The sequence below is a fragment of the Protomyctophum bolini genome (assembly GCF_963924005.1).
Source record: "Protomyctophum bolini genome assembly, chromosome: 16".
NCBI lineage: Eukaryota > Metazoa > Chordata > Actinopteri > Myctophiformes > Myctophidae > Protomyctophum > Protomyctophum bolini.
This window is the reverse complement of record NC_137877.1, coordinates 1,412,370-1,428,215: the sequence shown is the minus strand read 5'-3', so window position 1 is coordinate 1,428,215 and position 15,846 is coordinate 1,412,370. Positions and strand designations below refer to the sequence as shown.

The 15,846-nt window shown below is 50.1% G+C and overlaps 1 protein-coding gene across 3 annotated transcripts in view; it reads right to left on the bottom strand.

Moving 5' to 3' along the window:
* wdfy3 (WD repeat and FYVE domain containing 3) overlaps nucleotides 1-15,846 on the bottom strand; it is a 150,981-nt gene that overhangs the window by 67,077 nt on the left and 68,058 nt on the right. For all 3 annotated transcript variants that reach the window (XM_080786636.1, XM_080786635.1, XM_080786637.1), the window contains 3 exons: nucleotides 14,584-14,687; nucleotides 5,518-5,745; nucleotides 1,053-1,234 (listed from right to left, as the gene is read on the bottom strand). In XM_080786636.1, the coding sequence (XP_080642762.1) occupies nucleotides 1,053-1,234; nucleotides 5,518-5,745; nucleotides 14,584-14,687 (514 nt within the window). The remainder of the gene's footprint in view (nucleotides 1-1,052; nucleotides 1,235-5,517; nucleotides 5,746-14,583; nucleotides 14,688-15,846) is intronic.

Below are 15,846 nucleotides of genomic sequence, written 5' to 3'. Positions count from 1 at the left end.
CAACAAATAAAAACTAGACTGAAATGTCCAGGGGTTTGCTGGGACACACATAGCTGTCTATAGGAGTGGTTGCACCACTCAGGGACACACATAGCTGTCTGTAGGAGGGGTTGCACCACTCAGGGACACACATAGCTGTCTGTAGGAGTGGTTGCACCACTCAGGGACACACATAGCTGTCTGTAGGAGTGGTTGCACCACTCAGGGACACACATAGCTGTCTATAGGATGGGTTGGGTTGCACCACTCAGGGACACACATAGCTGCCTATAGGAGTGGTTGCACCACTCAGGGACACACATAGCTGCCTATAGGAGTGGTTGCACCACTCAGGGACACACATAGCTGTCTATAGGAGTGGTTGCACCACTCAGGGACACACATAGCTGTCTATAGGAGGTGGTTGCACCACTCAGGGACACACATAGCTGTCTATAGGAGGTGGTTGCACCACTCAGGGACACACATAGCTGCCTATAGGAGTGGTTGCACCACTCAGGGACACACATAGCTGTCTATAGGAGGTGGTTGCACCACTCAGGGACACACATAGCTGCCTATAGGAGTGGTTGCACCACTCAGGGACACACATAGCTGTCTATAGGAGGTGGTTGCACCACTCAGGGACACACATAGCTGCCTATAGGAGTGGTTGCACCACTCAGGGACACACATAGCTGTCTATAGGAGGTGGTTGCACCACTCAGGGACACACATAGCTGTCTATAGGAGGTGGTTGCACCACTCAGGGACACACATAGCTGCCTATAGGAGTGGTTGCACCACTCAGGGACACACATAGCTGTCTATAGGAGGTGGTTGCACCACTCAGGGACACACATAGCTGCCTATAGGAGTGGTTGCACCACTCAGGGACACACATAGCTGTCTATAGGAGGTGGTTGCACCACTCAGGGACACACATAGCTGCCTATAGGAGTGGTTGCACCACTCAGGGACACACATAGCTGTCTATAGGAGTGGTTGCACCACTCAGGGACACACATAGCTGTCTACAAAAAGGTTGAAGCAGGTAAACACAGACTGGTTACCTTGACCGTGCTGACCAGCTGGCTGTCCAGATAGAGCGTGGCCATGCTGTTCTTCAGCATGCCCTTGCTCATCACCAACACCAGGTGGTGCCACTGGCCCTCTGCGATCAGGTCCCCACAGCGGAACCTCGCACAGCAGGGGAGGAGCTCGTAGAAGGACGCCTCCTCGCTGGACTCCTCCGCTGAGAGAGAGAGAGAGAGAGACAAGGATAGAGAGAGAGAGAGAGACAGAGACAGAGAGAGAGAGAGAGAGAGATGCTGAGTCAATCTGATGACACACGACTGAGAAAAGGGCCTTGAGCAAAAGTGAAGCAACTCTGAGGTGTTCACGCACGCACACACACACACACACACACACACTTATCAGATTATATATATATATATATATATCCTACAATTGTGTTCTTTCATGCCTTCATGTTGAAGGCATGTGTGTGTGTGTGTGTGTGTGTGTGTGTGTGTGTGTGTGTGTGTGCGTGCGTGCGTGCGTGCGTGAGTGTGTGCGTGTGTGTGTGTGTCCTTTGATAGATCACATGGCATAAATAAAGCAAAGTGTTTGTGGGTCGTTGTGTCCGATTTGATCTGGAACGATTACAGACTGACGCCAGCTGAGCTTAACTGGACTGGACTTAACTAAATTAAACTAAACAAACACCCCCCCCCCCCCCCCCCCCCCACAAGAACACACAACAGTCTCATACAGCCTACACATCGACTGGAGTGACGCTTCATGTTCGGGGCCTGTGAATTTTAACTCATTTAACTCATTTAACCCATTCTAGACGGGGACCCCTTTTGGTGTTAGCATTATGTTATGCTTTAGCTATTTAAAAATAGCAGATCTACAAGCTCATAGCGCGCCACCGAGTGGCGCGCTACGAGCTTGTAGGTCTGCTATTTTTGAAAAATCGAAGAACGACTGACATTTTTTTAAAATCTGATCTCAGGTCAGAATGGGTTAATCAGACCAGTGTGTGTCCAGTGGAAACCTCTTATGAATCTGATCTCAGGTCAGAATGGGTTAAGACCCGAGGATTCTTACAAAAAGTTTGAGTTAAAAACGTTCGGCCCTGAAATAATATATTAAAAGATTTGAGACACATTTTCAATTTTATTTTTTTAAAGAGCAGATGTACAAGCTCGTAGCGCGGCACTTGGTCCCGCGCTTACGAGCTTGTAGATCTGTTATTTTTCAATAGATAAAGTATAGCATCATGCTTAAACCATTTTGGGGCGGGAACTGACAACTGTCAGGATGTAGAAGACGTTTATAGAATCTGATCTCAGGTCAGAATTGGTTAAAACACTAAAAGGGGTTCCCGCCCTGAAAGGGGTTTTAAAGGGAATACAGAATGAACACACAGGATGTTTTTCAACTCAATAATTTAAGCGAGCAGAGAGAGAGAGAGAGAGAGAGAGAGAGACAGAGAGACAGAGAGAGACAGAGAGAGACAGAGAGAGAGAGAGAGAGACAGAGATTCAGAGAGAGAGAGAGAGACAGAGAGAGACAGAGAGACAGAGAGAGAGAGAGAGAGACAGAGAGAGACAGAGAGAGACAGAGAGAGAGGTGCGGCATGGCTGCTGAATTATGCAGGGTTGCTAATCCTGGGACGGAATAAAGTGAGCGAAGGGAGAACTTGCTTCTTAGTTTATCATATACCACCCCCCATACCCCTGTGGCATGGCGTGGCATATGGCGGTGTGTCGTGCGGAGGAAATAGCCCCGAAAGTTTGCATGTTCTCCCCGTGTCCCCTAGGGTAGGTTTGATTGATTGATTGATTGAAATCTTTATTAACAGTTTGCAGAATTACAGTACATTTCAAGCACAAACTCAATACAAAGACTGTTAACTGTGAGTGGACGACCCAATTAAGCCTTACACTTGTTTACAACAGGGTCCACATTGTTCAATTCATCAAAACATTTAGAGACAAACAAATAGACACTTCTATGTAGTTAAAGAACAGAACAGGAATTCATCATATAGGAAGCGAAAAGGGAAAAAAAGTATATATACAGTGAGGGGAACAGGGGGATAAAAGAAAAGAAAACGAAAGACAGAGTGTAGGGCGCCTGCACACAACACCATGCGTTGATGCCATGTGTGCATATGTGCAGGCACCCAACACCACGTCCATACAAAAACATAGTACAATCCATAGTACAAAGACAGAGTGTAGGGCGCCTGCACACAACACCATGCGTTGATGCCATGTGTGCATATGTGCAGGCACCCAACACCACGTCCATACAAAAACATAGTACAATCCAGATACAAATTCAGCTTTTACAGAGGCCAGTTTCGAATTGCAGCCATCCGTAGGTGCCCTTTGAGAGCAGTTTTGAAGGAGCCAAGGGATTCACATGTCTTAATGACTGTTGGTAGGGCGTTCCACATTTTGGTCGCATAGGAGCGAAAAGAATTTAGTCCCTTGTACCCTCACAAAGAACATGCAGTGATCCTGGTCTCTATACTGCCTCCCCCTGGCCAGCCGGGGCACCTGATGGAGGGGAAAGGAACTGGTTGGAATAACGTGTTCCTTCCACGCGCTACGTCCAACCAGGGAAACTCCCCCCTGTCAGGTGTAAAGGAGCAACTTGGACACTCAGGCATGAAGGAAGCATGAGTTCAAGTCCGTTGCTCTCCCCTTGTCCCCCATATATGGGGACTAGGTTGCTCTCCCCTTGTCCCCCATATATGGGGACTAGGTTGCTCTCCCCGTGTCCCCCATATATGGGGACTAGGTTGGTCTCCCCTTGTCCCCCATATATGGGGACTAGGTTGGTCTCCCCTTGTCCCCCATATATGGGGACTAGGTTGGTCTCCCCTTGTCCCCCATATATGGGGACTAGGTTGGTGGAGGGTGTGTAGAGCCCAGGATCACATTAGATGATTGACACAGGGGTGAAAAATGGGTTACAAAATCGTGGGGAAAAAAATATATTAAAAAGGAAATAGCCCCGATTTACAAAGCATGCGACGCGTCCGCACGGAAACTAAATAGAAACTATTCAAGAGACTATAATAAATATGACTAAAAGTCAAATCCAAAATGTTGCTGTCCATATCAACCCTGGTGTGTCCATATCAACCCTGGTGTGTCCATATCAACCCTGGTGTGTGTGTGTGTGTGTGTGGTGTGTGTGGTGTGTGGTGTGTGTGTGTGTGTGTGCGTGCGTGTGTGTGTGCGTGCGTGCGCGGTCTAACTCACAGTGCGCCTGTAGCAGCTCCTCCTTGGTACTGACCCAGAACCGGTCCTTACCTGTAGCCTGTAGGAGCTCGTCCTTGGTGCTGACCGTCAGACAGAACCGGTCCTTACCTGTAGCCTGTAGACAGAACCGGTCCTTACCTGTAGCCTGTAGGACAGAACCGGTCCTTACCTGTAGCCTGTAGGAGCTCGTCCTTGGTGCTGACCGTCAGACAGAACCGGTCCTTACCTGTAGCCTGTAGACAGAACCGGTCCTTACCTGTAGCCTGTAGGACAGAACCGGTCCTTACCTGTAGCCTGTAGGACAGAACCGGTCCTTACCTGTAGCCTGTAGGACAGAACCGGTCCTTACCTGTAGCCTGTAGGAGACAGAACCCGGTCCTTACCTGTGGCCTGTAGGGTCAGAACCGGTCCTTACCTGTAGCCTGTAGGAGACAGAACCGGTCCTTACCTGTAGCCTGTAGGGTCAGAACCGGTCCTTACCTGTAGCCTGTAGGACAGAACCGGTCCTTACCTGTAGCCTGTAGGGTCAGAACCGGTCCTTACCTGTAGCCTGTAGCAGCTCCTCCTTGGTGCTGACGGTCAGACAGAACCGGTCCTTACCTGTAGCCTGTAGGGACAGAACCGGTCCTTACCTGTAGCCTGTAGGACAGAACCGGTCCTTACCTGTAGCCTGTAGGAGACAGAACCGGTCCTTACCTGTAGCCTGTAGGACAGAACCGGTCCTTACCTGTAGCCTGTAGCAGCTCCTCCTTGGTGCTGACGGTCAGACAGAACCGGTCCTTACCTGTGGCCTGGAGCAGCTCCTCCTTGGTGCTGACGGTCAGACAGAACCGGTCCTTACCTGTGGCCTGGAGCAGACAGAACCGGTCCTTACCTGTAGCCTGTAGGACAGAACCGGTCCTTACCTGTAGCCTGTAGACAGAACCGGTCCTTACCTGTAGCCTGTAGGAGACAGAACCGGTCCTTACCTGTAGCCTGTAGGAGACAGAACCGGTCCTTACCTGTAGCCTGTAGGACAGAACCGGTCCTTACCTGTAGCCTGTAGCAGCTCCTCCTTGGTGCTGACGGTCAGTCAGAACCGGTCCTTACCTGTAGCCTGTAGGAGACAGAACCGGTCCTTACCTGTAGCCTGTAGGACAGAACCGGTCCTTACCTGTAGCCTGTAGGAGACAGAACCGGTCCTTACCTGTAGCCTGTAGGAGACAGAACCGGTCCTTACCTGTGGCCTGTAGGAGATAGAACCGGTCCTTACCTGTGGCCTGGAGCAGCTCCTCCTTGGTGCTGACGGTCAGACAGCGGTCCTTGGCCGCCAGGCTGACGGACAGACAGACGTAGTGCTGCTCGGAGGACGTGGCGCGCCGCACCACCGTCAGCAGGCGGACCGGGTGCGCTCGCTGCGGCGGCGCCGAGCCGCTGAAGCGCTCCACGCAGAACCACAGGGAGTAGCTCAGGCCCGACGGGGGAGGAAACAAGCGCTCCCCTGTGAGGAGAGAGAGAGAGAGAGAGAGAGTATAGCATCAAGGCAGGGACGCCCACATTCTACGAAATGTCTCCTAGATCTAGCCTGGTTGGTAGGGTCAGACCTGGTAGGACCAGACCTGGTAGGACCAGACCTGGTAGGGACCAGACCTGGTAGGGACCAGACCTGGTAGGGACCAGACCTGGTAGGGACCAGACCTGGTAGGGCCAGAACTGGTAGGACCAGACCAGGTAGGACCAGACCAGGTAGGACCAGACTCATAGCAGGGATTCACTGAAGATTTCCTCCCCAAATATTCAGTGATTTGAGTTAAAAACATTTGCTGAAGGCCTACATTGAAAGATGTGCACGTTCTCACGGAGGGGAGGAGGGGGCGAGAGAGAGAGAGAGAGAGAGAGAGAGAGAGGGGAGACATGTTCTACATGAGCTCCTAGATTTGTACTTATTGTCATTTTGAATTGAGAAGAATTAAGTAAAAGTTGAAACTTTAACCAGCTAACTGTGGACTTTGAGGGCTAACAGTGGATGCTAACAGCTAACATCTGATGGGCTCCATCAGACCAGACTGCAAGAGTAGACATTGTGATACTAAATCGATTCAAATGGAAAATTCATGGATGAGAAAAGGCTTTTCCCCACGCAGGCACAATGTGGTAAAGTTCCGGTGTCCAAACAATGGATATGCTATCTGAGACTCGCCTTGGATCCCCAAGCCATATCCTAATCCAAACAGGTACGAATGACCTTAGAGCGCAACAGGAGAGAGCTGTCGCCGAGAAGGCATGTCACACCTTCCCTAACTCTAAGATAGTGATGTCCACCCTGCTACCAAGGAAGGATTTGCACCCACAGATGATACAGAAAGTGAATGTCAGCATCTCCAGAGACTGTGAAATGTGGCCAAATGTCCACGTTGCCCACTACCCCTATATAACGGTAGACTATCTTTAAGATCCGGTTCACCTCCACAAAGAAGCAGTTTCACTGTTTACCAAGACACTGAAAGATGTCACACTAAATCGACGATCAACACCCAACAGGAGGAGCAACATGGGAGTCTTGAACACTCAAACAACAGAGAGACCAGACCAGAGAGAACAGCATGCCGAGGAGAGCCTTCCAACCCAGGCCCAGGCAGCAGCACCTACAACCACCACCACAGCACAGACGTCAGGAAAACATCAGTCATATGGATGAAAACCAGTCTGCACCCAGACCCAGGACCTCGTACCACCACCTCCACAGCAGCAGCAGCAGCCAGGCGGACTGTCCTATGCCGACGTGGTCCGAGGAGCAGCAGGACCCGCCCACAGCGAACTGAGAACCATCCAGACCAGGACATGCAGAGCACTAAGCAGGGCCTCTCTCGTGTCGGCACGGAGCACTGCCGTGTTTGTGGGAAGTGCTTCAAACCCACTCGTGTACAGGAGTTCCCCAAAGACCAAGAACAACACAAGCAGCGTCCACAGTGCTGCCATGGCTCCAAGAATAGTAGTTCCCAGGCAGGCAGTCTGTTCCTGAGGGGTTAGCCTAGCCCCCTGGCTAACTCAAAGAGCTAGCTCTCCTCACAACAATGTTACTGAAAGAGAGACAGCGCTAGCTTTCGTTGCTCCCCAGAAGAGAAAAGCCCTGTGTTTCGCTTTACTGCGTTCGCAATAATGCAAGGACATACAACGATAAAAACAGTAAAAAACAATTAAAAGCGCTCAATGCAGCAGCAGCACTAGAGCCCGAGTCGCCACTGAGCAGCGCCAACGGCGCTCAGAGCAGCAGTCGTACCCAGACAGACAGCAGAGAGCTTTAGGACTCAGAGCAGCAGTCGTACCCAGACAGACAGCAGATAGCTTTAGGACTCAGAGCAGCAGTCGTACCCAGACAGACAGCAGAGAGCTCTAGGACTCAGAGCAGCAGTCGTACCCAGACAGACAGCAGAGAGCTTTAGGACTCAGAGCAGCAGTCGTACCCAGACAGACAGCAGAGAGCTCTAGGACTCAGAGCAGCAGTCGTACCCAGACAGACAGCAGAGAGCTCTAGGACTCAGAGCAGCAGTCGTACCCAGACCGACAGCAGAGAGCTCTAGGACTCAGAGCAGCAGTCGTACCCAGACCGACAGCAGAGAGCTTTAGGACTCAGAGCAGCAGTCGTACCCAGACAGACAGCAGAGAGCTCTAGGACTCAGAGCAGCAGTCGTACCCAGACCGACAGCAGAGAGCTTTAGGACTCAGAGCAGCAGTCGTACCCAGACAGACAGCAGAGAGCTCTAGGACTCAGAGCAGCAGTCGTACCCAGACAGACAGCAGAGAGCTTTAGGACTCAGAGCAGCAGTCGTACCCAGACAGACAGCAGAGAGCTCTAGGACTCAGAGCAGCAGTCGTACCCAGACAGACAGCAGAGAGCTTTAGGACTCAGAGCAGCAGTCGTACCCAGACAGACAGCAGAGAGCTCTAGGACTCAGAGCAGCAGTCGTACCCAGACAGACAGCAGAGAGCTCTAGGACTCAGAGCAGCAGTCGTACCCAGACCGACAGCAGAGAGCTTTAGGACTCAGAGCAGCAGTCGTACCCAGACAGACAGCAGAGAGCTTTAGGACTCAGAGCAGCAGTCGTACCCAGACCGACAGCAGAGAGCTTTAGGACTCAGAGCAGCAGTCGTACCAGCAGTGGTGAGCGCACTTCATGGCGCTCTGCTTGCGCACAAGCAGGCCATACATGGCCTACTTGTGCGCAATGTTCGAGTTCTGGATTACAAAATATAGGTTGCCAATTGGCTAATCAGATTGATGTAGACTCCTCCCACTGATGTAATCATGCAATGACATCACAACCATATTCATTGTTCTTTATAAATAATTGTCCGATACACTAAACATCAGTTCACAGTGACTTGCAACGAGGAAGCCTGAGTCAGTCCGTAAGTTTGTCAACGCTCATTGACGGTGGAGCTGCTGTGTGAAATGTTTCACTGGACGATACATCTGGAAGGAGAACATAGGAAGGACCAGGCTGCTGCTGTGGTGGTCGGACACCAGATCTACTGCTTTGGAGGAGACTTCAATGTGAAGCAGATGGATCACATTGAAGTACACGTCTTCAATACAGCGTCTTTATGTTGGAGGAAGTTGACCCCAGGTACCCCTGGAACAGGAGAACCTCACCTTGAGGTTCCCTCCAGGCGCCAGGGCCACACAGCTGTGCTGATTGAAGACACTGTCTACCTCTGGGGAGGGTGGACTAACCAAGGTTATAATACCTGCAATGTCCTTCATGCATTTGATGTCGACGCCCACACATGGTTCAAACCACAGGTTTATGGGACCGTTCCAGAGGGGAGGGCCCACCACTCAGCCTGTGTGTTGGGGAAGGTCATGTTTATCCATGGAGGATTGACCCAGACTAAATACACTAATGACATCTACAAGTTGGACACCACCACAATGGTCTGGACTTTAATCAACACCAGAGGAACTCCACCTCCTGTTGAATACCGTCACTCTGCCACCATCATTGGGACAAAGATGTTTGTATTTGGGGGCTATGGGAGGGGTCAGCACCACAACACCATCAGAGTGTTTGACACAGAGACCAACGTCTGTATGAACACACCTTCTACACATCCTCTTGGAGGATACTGGGAACCTTCAGCCTTTACCTACAATGGAGAGCTGTACATATTTGGTGGCAGTAATTATAACAAAAATGACCATTACTTCAATGATCTGTGGACATTCAACCCAGAGACCTTCTCCTGGAAGAAGGTTGAGCCCAAGGGGAAACGCCTACATGTGATGAAGAATATGTGCTGTTGCATGCTGGGAGATCGTGTCATCCTCTTTGGAGCATACAACAGACGAGGTGACCTGTATGTCTTAGACTTCAGTCCTAGCCTCAAGACATTATGCAAGCTGGCAGTTATTCAGTACGGTCTGGATCAGTCTGAACTCACACACGACATCAGGTGGGAACTGGCAGCCATGACTGGCAACCGAAAATGAGAAAATAAACATAGTCCTCTAAACTAAAACTGGAAAAAAATAAAACAAACAAAACTGTAAATAACAGAAATACATGATACTTTCACAGAGATGTGTCAAGTTCAGCTCCTGTCTCGGCTGCTTTGTTAACAGAAGCTATGTTTAGCTCGCTGCGTAGCCACATACGTATTAACAGAAGCACATTTTCGCACATTCGTCACTGATGTGGAAGCTTGCATGGACTTCAATTGTTTGTTTTTTTAAAATGCGAATTATTCGCACGAATATATCGCGTCGCCAATTCGCCAGTGTGTAATGACCTTTACCCTCAGAATACTGAAGGTGTAGAGTGCTGTCTGGCACACATTAACCACATATTTGATCCTCAAACTTAAAATGCAAAACAAAACAACAAAAGAAAACAAACAGGGGAAAGGTGGTTTGATTTAGACTGTAAATCCATTAGGAAAACACTAAGAAATATCTCCAACCAAAAACACAGGAATCCAGACAGTCAGAACCTTAGTTACTGTGCAATATAGCAATATAAAAAAAACACTGAGAACAAAAAAAAAGATCAATATTTACAAAACCAACTAGAATTAATTGAAGAGTTTCTTGGATCAAATAAATTCTTATTTACCAAGAAACATAAAAACAACAACAATCCATTCAAAATGGTGATACATGGAAAACACATGTTGGGGATCTTTATAGAAAACCTACAAAGAATGAAGCCCAAGAGCAGATCTCAGATCAGTTGAAAACCTTTGAAATAGCTCTTAAAGGACCACTTCACCACTTTTCAACCTATCTTCATATAATAGGTCCTCACTAATAATCATGAAAAAACGGCGCATTTCTTTCTACTCGGTCTGTGTCTCATAGGAGGGCTGTGGGCAGTTCAGAAACCGTCCTCCAGTGACATCATCGATGAGCAATACAAGCTAAAAGAAACTGCAGGCTTTCTAGTCCATAAAAGTTGCAATGCGAAAATGGAAGCCATCGTTCTCACGATAATGAAAATCTAAATATTTTTGTAAAAAAAATCTTGTTTAAAAAAAGAAATCTTCCTAATGATGATTATTGTGTTAATGTAACACAGCTCTGTTTACATGTTTATTGTATCGTTTTTATCTTGATTCTTTTGTTCCACTTTTGCTCCGGCAATGTATGTTTTCTCACGCCAATAAAGCTCCTTTGAATTGAATTGAATAGAGTTGAGCTGAGAGATGGTGACAGAGGGTACGGACGTAGGGACGTAGGGACGGTACACACAGTGAAACAGAGAGATGGTGACAGAGGGTACTGACGTAGGGACGGTACACACAGTGAAACAGAGAGATGGTGACAGAGGGTACTGACGTAGGGACGTAGGGACGGTACACACAGTGAAACAGAGAGATGGTGACAGAGGGTACTGACGTAGGGACGTAGGGACGGTACACACAGTGAAACAGAGAGATGGTGACAGAGGGTACTGACGTAGGGACGTAGGGACGGTACACACAGTGAAACAGAGAGATGGTGACAGAGGGTACTGACGTAGGGACGGTACACACAGTGAGATGGTAACAGAGGGTACTGACGTAGGGACGTAGGGACGGTACACACAGTGAAACAGAGAGATGGTGACAGAGGGTACTGACGTAGGGACGGTACACACAGTGAGATGGTAACAGAGGGTACGGACGTAGGGACGTAGGGACGGTACACACAGTGAAACAGAGAGATGGTGACAGAGGGTAGGGACGTAGGGACGGTACACACAGTGAGATGGTAACAGAGGGTACGGACGTAGGGACGTAGGGACGGTACACACAGTGAAACAGAGAGATGGTGACAGAGGGTACGGACGTAGGGACGTAGGGACGGTACACACAGTGAAACAGAGAGATGGTGACAGAGGGTACTGACGTAGGGACGTAGGGACGGTACACACAGTGAAACAGAGAGATGGTGACAGAGGGTACGGACGTAGGGACGTAGGGACGGTACACACAGTGAAACAGAGAGATGGCGACAGAGGGTACGGACGTAGGGACGTAGGGACGGTACACACAGTGAAACAGAGAGATGGTGACAGAGGGTACGGACGTAGGGACGTAGGGACGGTACACACAGAGAGATGGTGACAGAGGGTACGGACGTAGGGACGTAGGGACGGTACACACAGTGAAACAGAGAGATGGTGACAGAGGGTAGGGACGTAGGGACGGTACACACAGTGAAACAGAGAGATGGTGACAGAGGGTACTGACGTAGGGACGTAGGGACGGTACACACAGTGAAACAGAGAGATGGTGACAGAGGGTACGGACGTAGGGACGTAGGGACGGTACACACAGTGAAACAGAGAGATGGCGACAGAGGGTACGGACGTAGGGACGTAGGGACGGTACACACAGTGAAACAGAGAGATGGCGACAGAGGGTACGGACGTAGGGACGTAGGGACGGTACACACAGTGAAACAGAGAGATGGTGACAGAGGGTACGGACGTAGGGACGTAGGGACGGTACACACAGTGAAACAGAGAGATGGTGACAGAGGGTAGGGACGTAGGGACGTAGGGACGGTACACACAGTGAAACAGAGAGATGGTGACAGAGGGTACGGACGTAGGGACGTAGGGACGGTACACACAGAGAGATGGTGACAGAGGGTACGGACGTAGGGACGTTACACACAGTGAAACAGAGAGATGGTGACAGAGGGTACGGACGTAGGGACGGTACACACAGTGAAACAGAGAGATGGTGACAGAGGGTACGGACGTAGGGACGGTACACACAGTGAAACAGAGAGATGGTGACAGAGGGTAGGGACGTAGGGACGTAGGGACGGTACACACAGTGAAACAGAGAGATGGTGACAGAGGGTAGGGACGTAGGGACGGTACACACAGTGAAACAGAGAGATGGTGACAGAGGGTAGGGACGTAGGGACGTAGGGACGGTACACACAGTGAAACAGAGAGATGGCGACAGAGGGTACGGACGTAGGGACGTAGGGACGGTACACACAGTGAAACAGAGAGATGGCGACAGAGGGTACGGACGTAGGGACGTAGGGACGGTACACACAGTGAAACAGAGAGATGGTGACAGAGGGTACTGACGTAGGGACTTAGGGACGGTACACACAGTGAAACAGAGAGATGGTGACAGAGGGTACGGACGTAGGGACGTAGGGACGGTACACACAGTGAAACAGAGAGATGGTGACAGAGGGTACGGACGTAGGGACGTAGGGACGGTACACACAGTGAAACAGAGAGATGGTGACAGAGGGTACTGACGTAGGGACGTAGGGACGGTACACACAGTGAAACAGAGAGATGGTGACAGAGGGTACGGACGTAGGGACGGTACACACAGTGAAACAGAGAGATGGTGACAGAGGGTACTGACGTAGGGACGTAGGGACGGTACACACAGTGTGGGCAGCAGGCTGTCTGAGGGCGATAAGCCTCCTGTTGCTATGGGCGAGGGAGAGGTGTACGGGGGCGAGGGAGGCAGGGATGAACCAGCCCAGAGGAGAGAGAGAGAGAGAGAGAGAGAGAGGCAGCCTTTCATAAATAGTGGATGTGTTGCAGAGCAGCAGGAGAGCGTTGGGGAGCGTTGACGTCAGCGCTGTGAAACGCCCGTGGCGTTAAAACAACCCATGATGTCACCATGATAACTTTCAACCATTATTTATGAACTATGCGGCACGGCCAGGAGGTGTTGCGGAATATCATTATTTTCTTTTTTTTTTGGCTTTCACATTTTATTTGTATAACTTTTGAGCCACGGTCCAGGATGGACCTCTGAGCCCCAGGATGGACCTCTGAGCCCCAGGATGGACCTCTGAGCCACGGCCCAGGATGGACCTCTGATGGATTGCTGAGCCAAAAACGAAAGAAACTGTCTCTGCAATATTATTGTCGCGGAGGTGGCTCTGTATCGTTTACGATATAGTCAGTCAGTCGTCTTTGATGGAGTTCTTTCCTCGAGCGAAAACGTAACTAATCCGGCAGCAGTTAACATGAGCGATGTCTCACAGTCAGCTGATTCGTCATAATAATCCACACGAGTGAAACCGCCGGGATCATTTCTTTATTTTTGGAACAGTTAGGCGATGTAAGAACAGTCTATTCAGAACGGGGAGGTGAAAAAAAGCAGCCCCTCGGTGGCATCAGCGTGTTTAAATGACGTCAGACTCCAGAGCTCTGTGAATCAGGCTGTTGGAGCCTCTGGCCCACGAAGACCTGAGATCACATTCTACTAGATGTCTTCTGTTGGAGCCTCTGGCCCACGAAGACCTGAGATCACATTCTACTAGATGTCTTCTGTTGGAGCCTCTGGCCCACGAAGACCGGAGATCACATTCTACTAAATGTCTTCTGTTGGAGCCTCTGGCCCACGAAGACCTGAGATCACATTCTACTAAATGTCTTCTGTTGGAGCCTCTGGCCCACGAAGACCTGAGATCACATTCTACTAAATGTCTTCCAAATACTCTCTATTGAGTGGTGCAACCACTCCAAGGAACAGCAATGTCTGTGACGTTAAGTTAACCTACCTATGAGCACCAGTATATGACTATGAGTACCAGTAGGGGCGCTGTTGTGCCAGAAAAAGAGAGATAGTATTAGTGCTGCACTGTTGCCTGCTAATAAGAGAGAGAGAGAGAGAGAGAGAGAGGAGAGGAGGGGAGGAGAGGGGGGAGAGAGGGGAGTTGCACCACTCAGTTCACACGGGTGTGATTTTTCTCTGAATCAGTGGTGAACAAAACCTTTTCATGTCAAGGACCCCCAGAATGATCTGTTGTCCCGGTGGGGGGGGGGGGGACACTCTAACCACGAGGCCAGTGATTGGTCCTTACCTGTCCCCATGCCGCTGAGCACGGCACCGTCCGCCACTCCGGAGGTTGTGGCGTTGTTGGAGGGAGAGTTGTTGTGGGGCGCCAGGCTGGGCAGGAACAAGCATCTACACACAGACACACAGACACAGACACAGACACAGACACACACAGACACAGACACAGACACAGACACAGACACAGACACAGACACAGACACAGACACAGACACAGACACAGACACAGACACAGACACAGACACAGACACAGACACAGACACAGACACACACACACACACAGACACAGACACAGACACAGACACAGACACAGACACAGACACAGACACAGACACAGACACAGACACAGGCACAGGCACAGGCACAGGCACACGCACACGCACACGCACACGCACACGCACAGGCACAGGCACAGGCACAGGCACAGGCACAGGCACAGACACAGACACAGACACAGACACACACACACACACACACACACACACACACACACACACACACACACACACAGAGACACACAGAGAGAGAGAAAAAGACAGATTAAAACAAATACCTAAAAACTGGACGTACTGTATATGTGACACATGTCTGAACACCATCCACTGCACCACCACCTGGCTGTGTCCAAAACAGGCTGTTATTAGAATGTGACACATGTCTGAACACCATCCACTGCACCACCACCTGGCTGTGTCCAAAACAGGCTGTTATTAGAATGTGACACATGTCTGAACACCATCCACTGCACCACCACCTGGCTGTGTCCAAAACAGGCTGTTTATATGTGACACATGTCTGAACACCATCCACTGCACCACCACCTGGCTGTGTCCAAAACAGGCTGTTATTAGAACACCATCCACTGCACCACCACCTGGCTGTGTCCAAAACAGGCTGTTATTAGAACACCATCCACTGCACCACCACCTGGCTGTGTCCAAAACAGGCTGTTATTAGAATGTGACACATGTCTGAACACCATCCACTGCACCACCACCTGGCTGTGTCCAAAACAGGCTGTTATTAGAATGTGACACATGTCTGAACACCATCCACTGCACCACCACCTGGCTGTGTCCAAAACAGGCTGTTTATATGTGACACATGTCTGAACACCATCCACTGCACCACCGCCTGGCTGTGTCCAAAACAGGCTGTTATTAGAATACTAATTGTTTGAGTGTATGTTAATTATGCGTGGCCCAGCCTCTGGCCCCCGGGCGCCATCTGAACCCACCGACCGGCATCACAACCGTCATGAATCACCGGC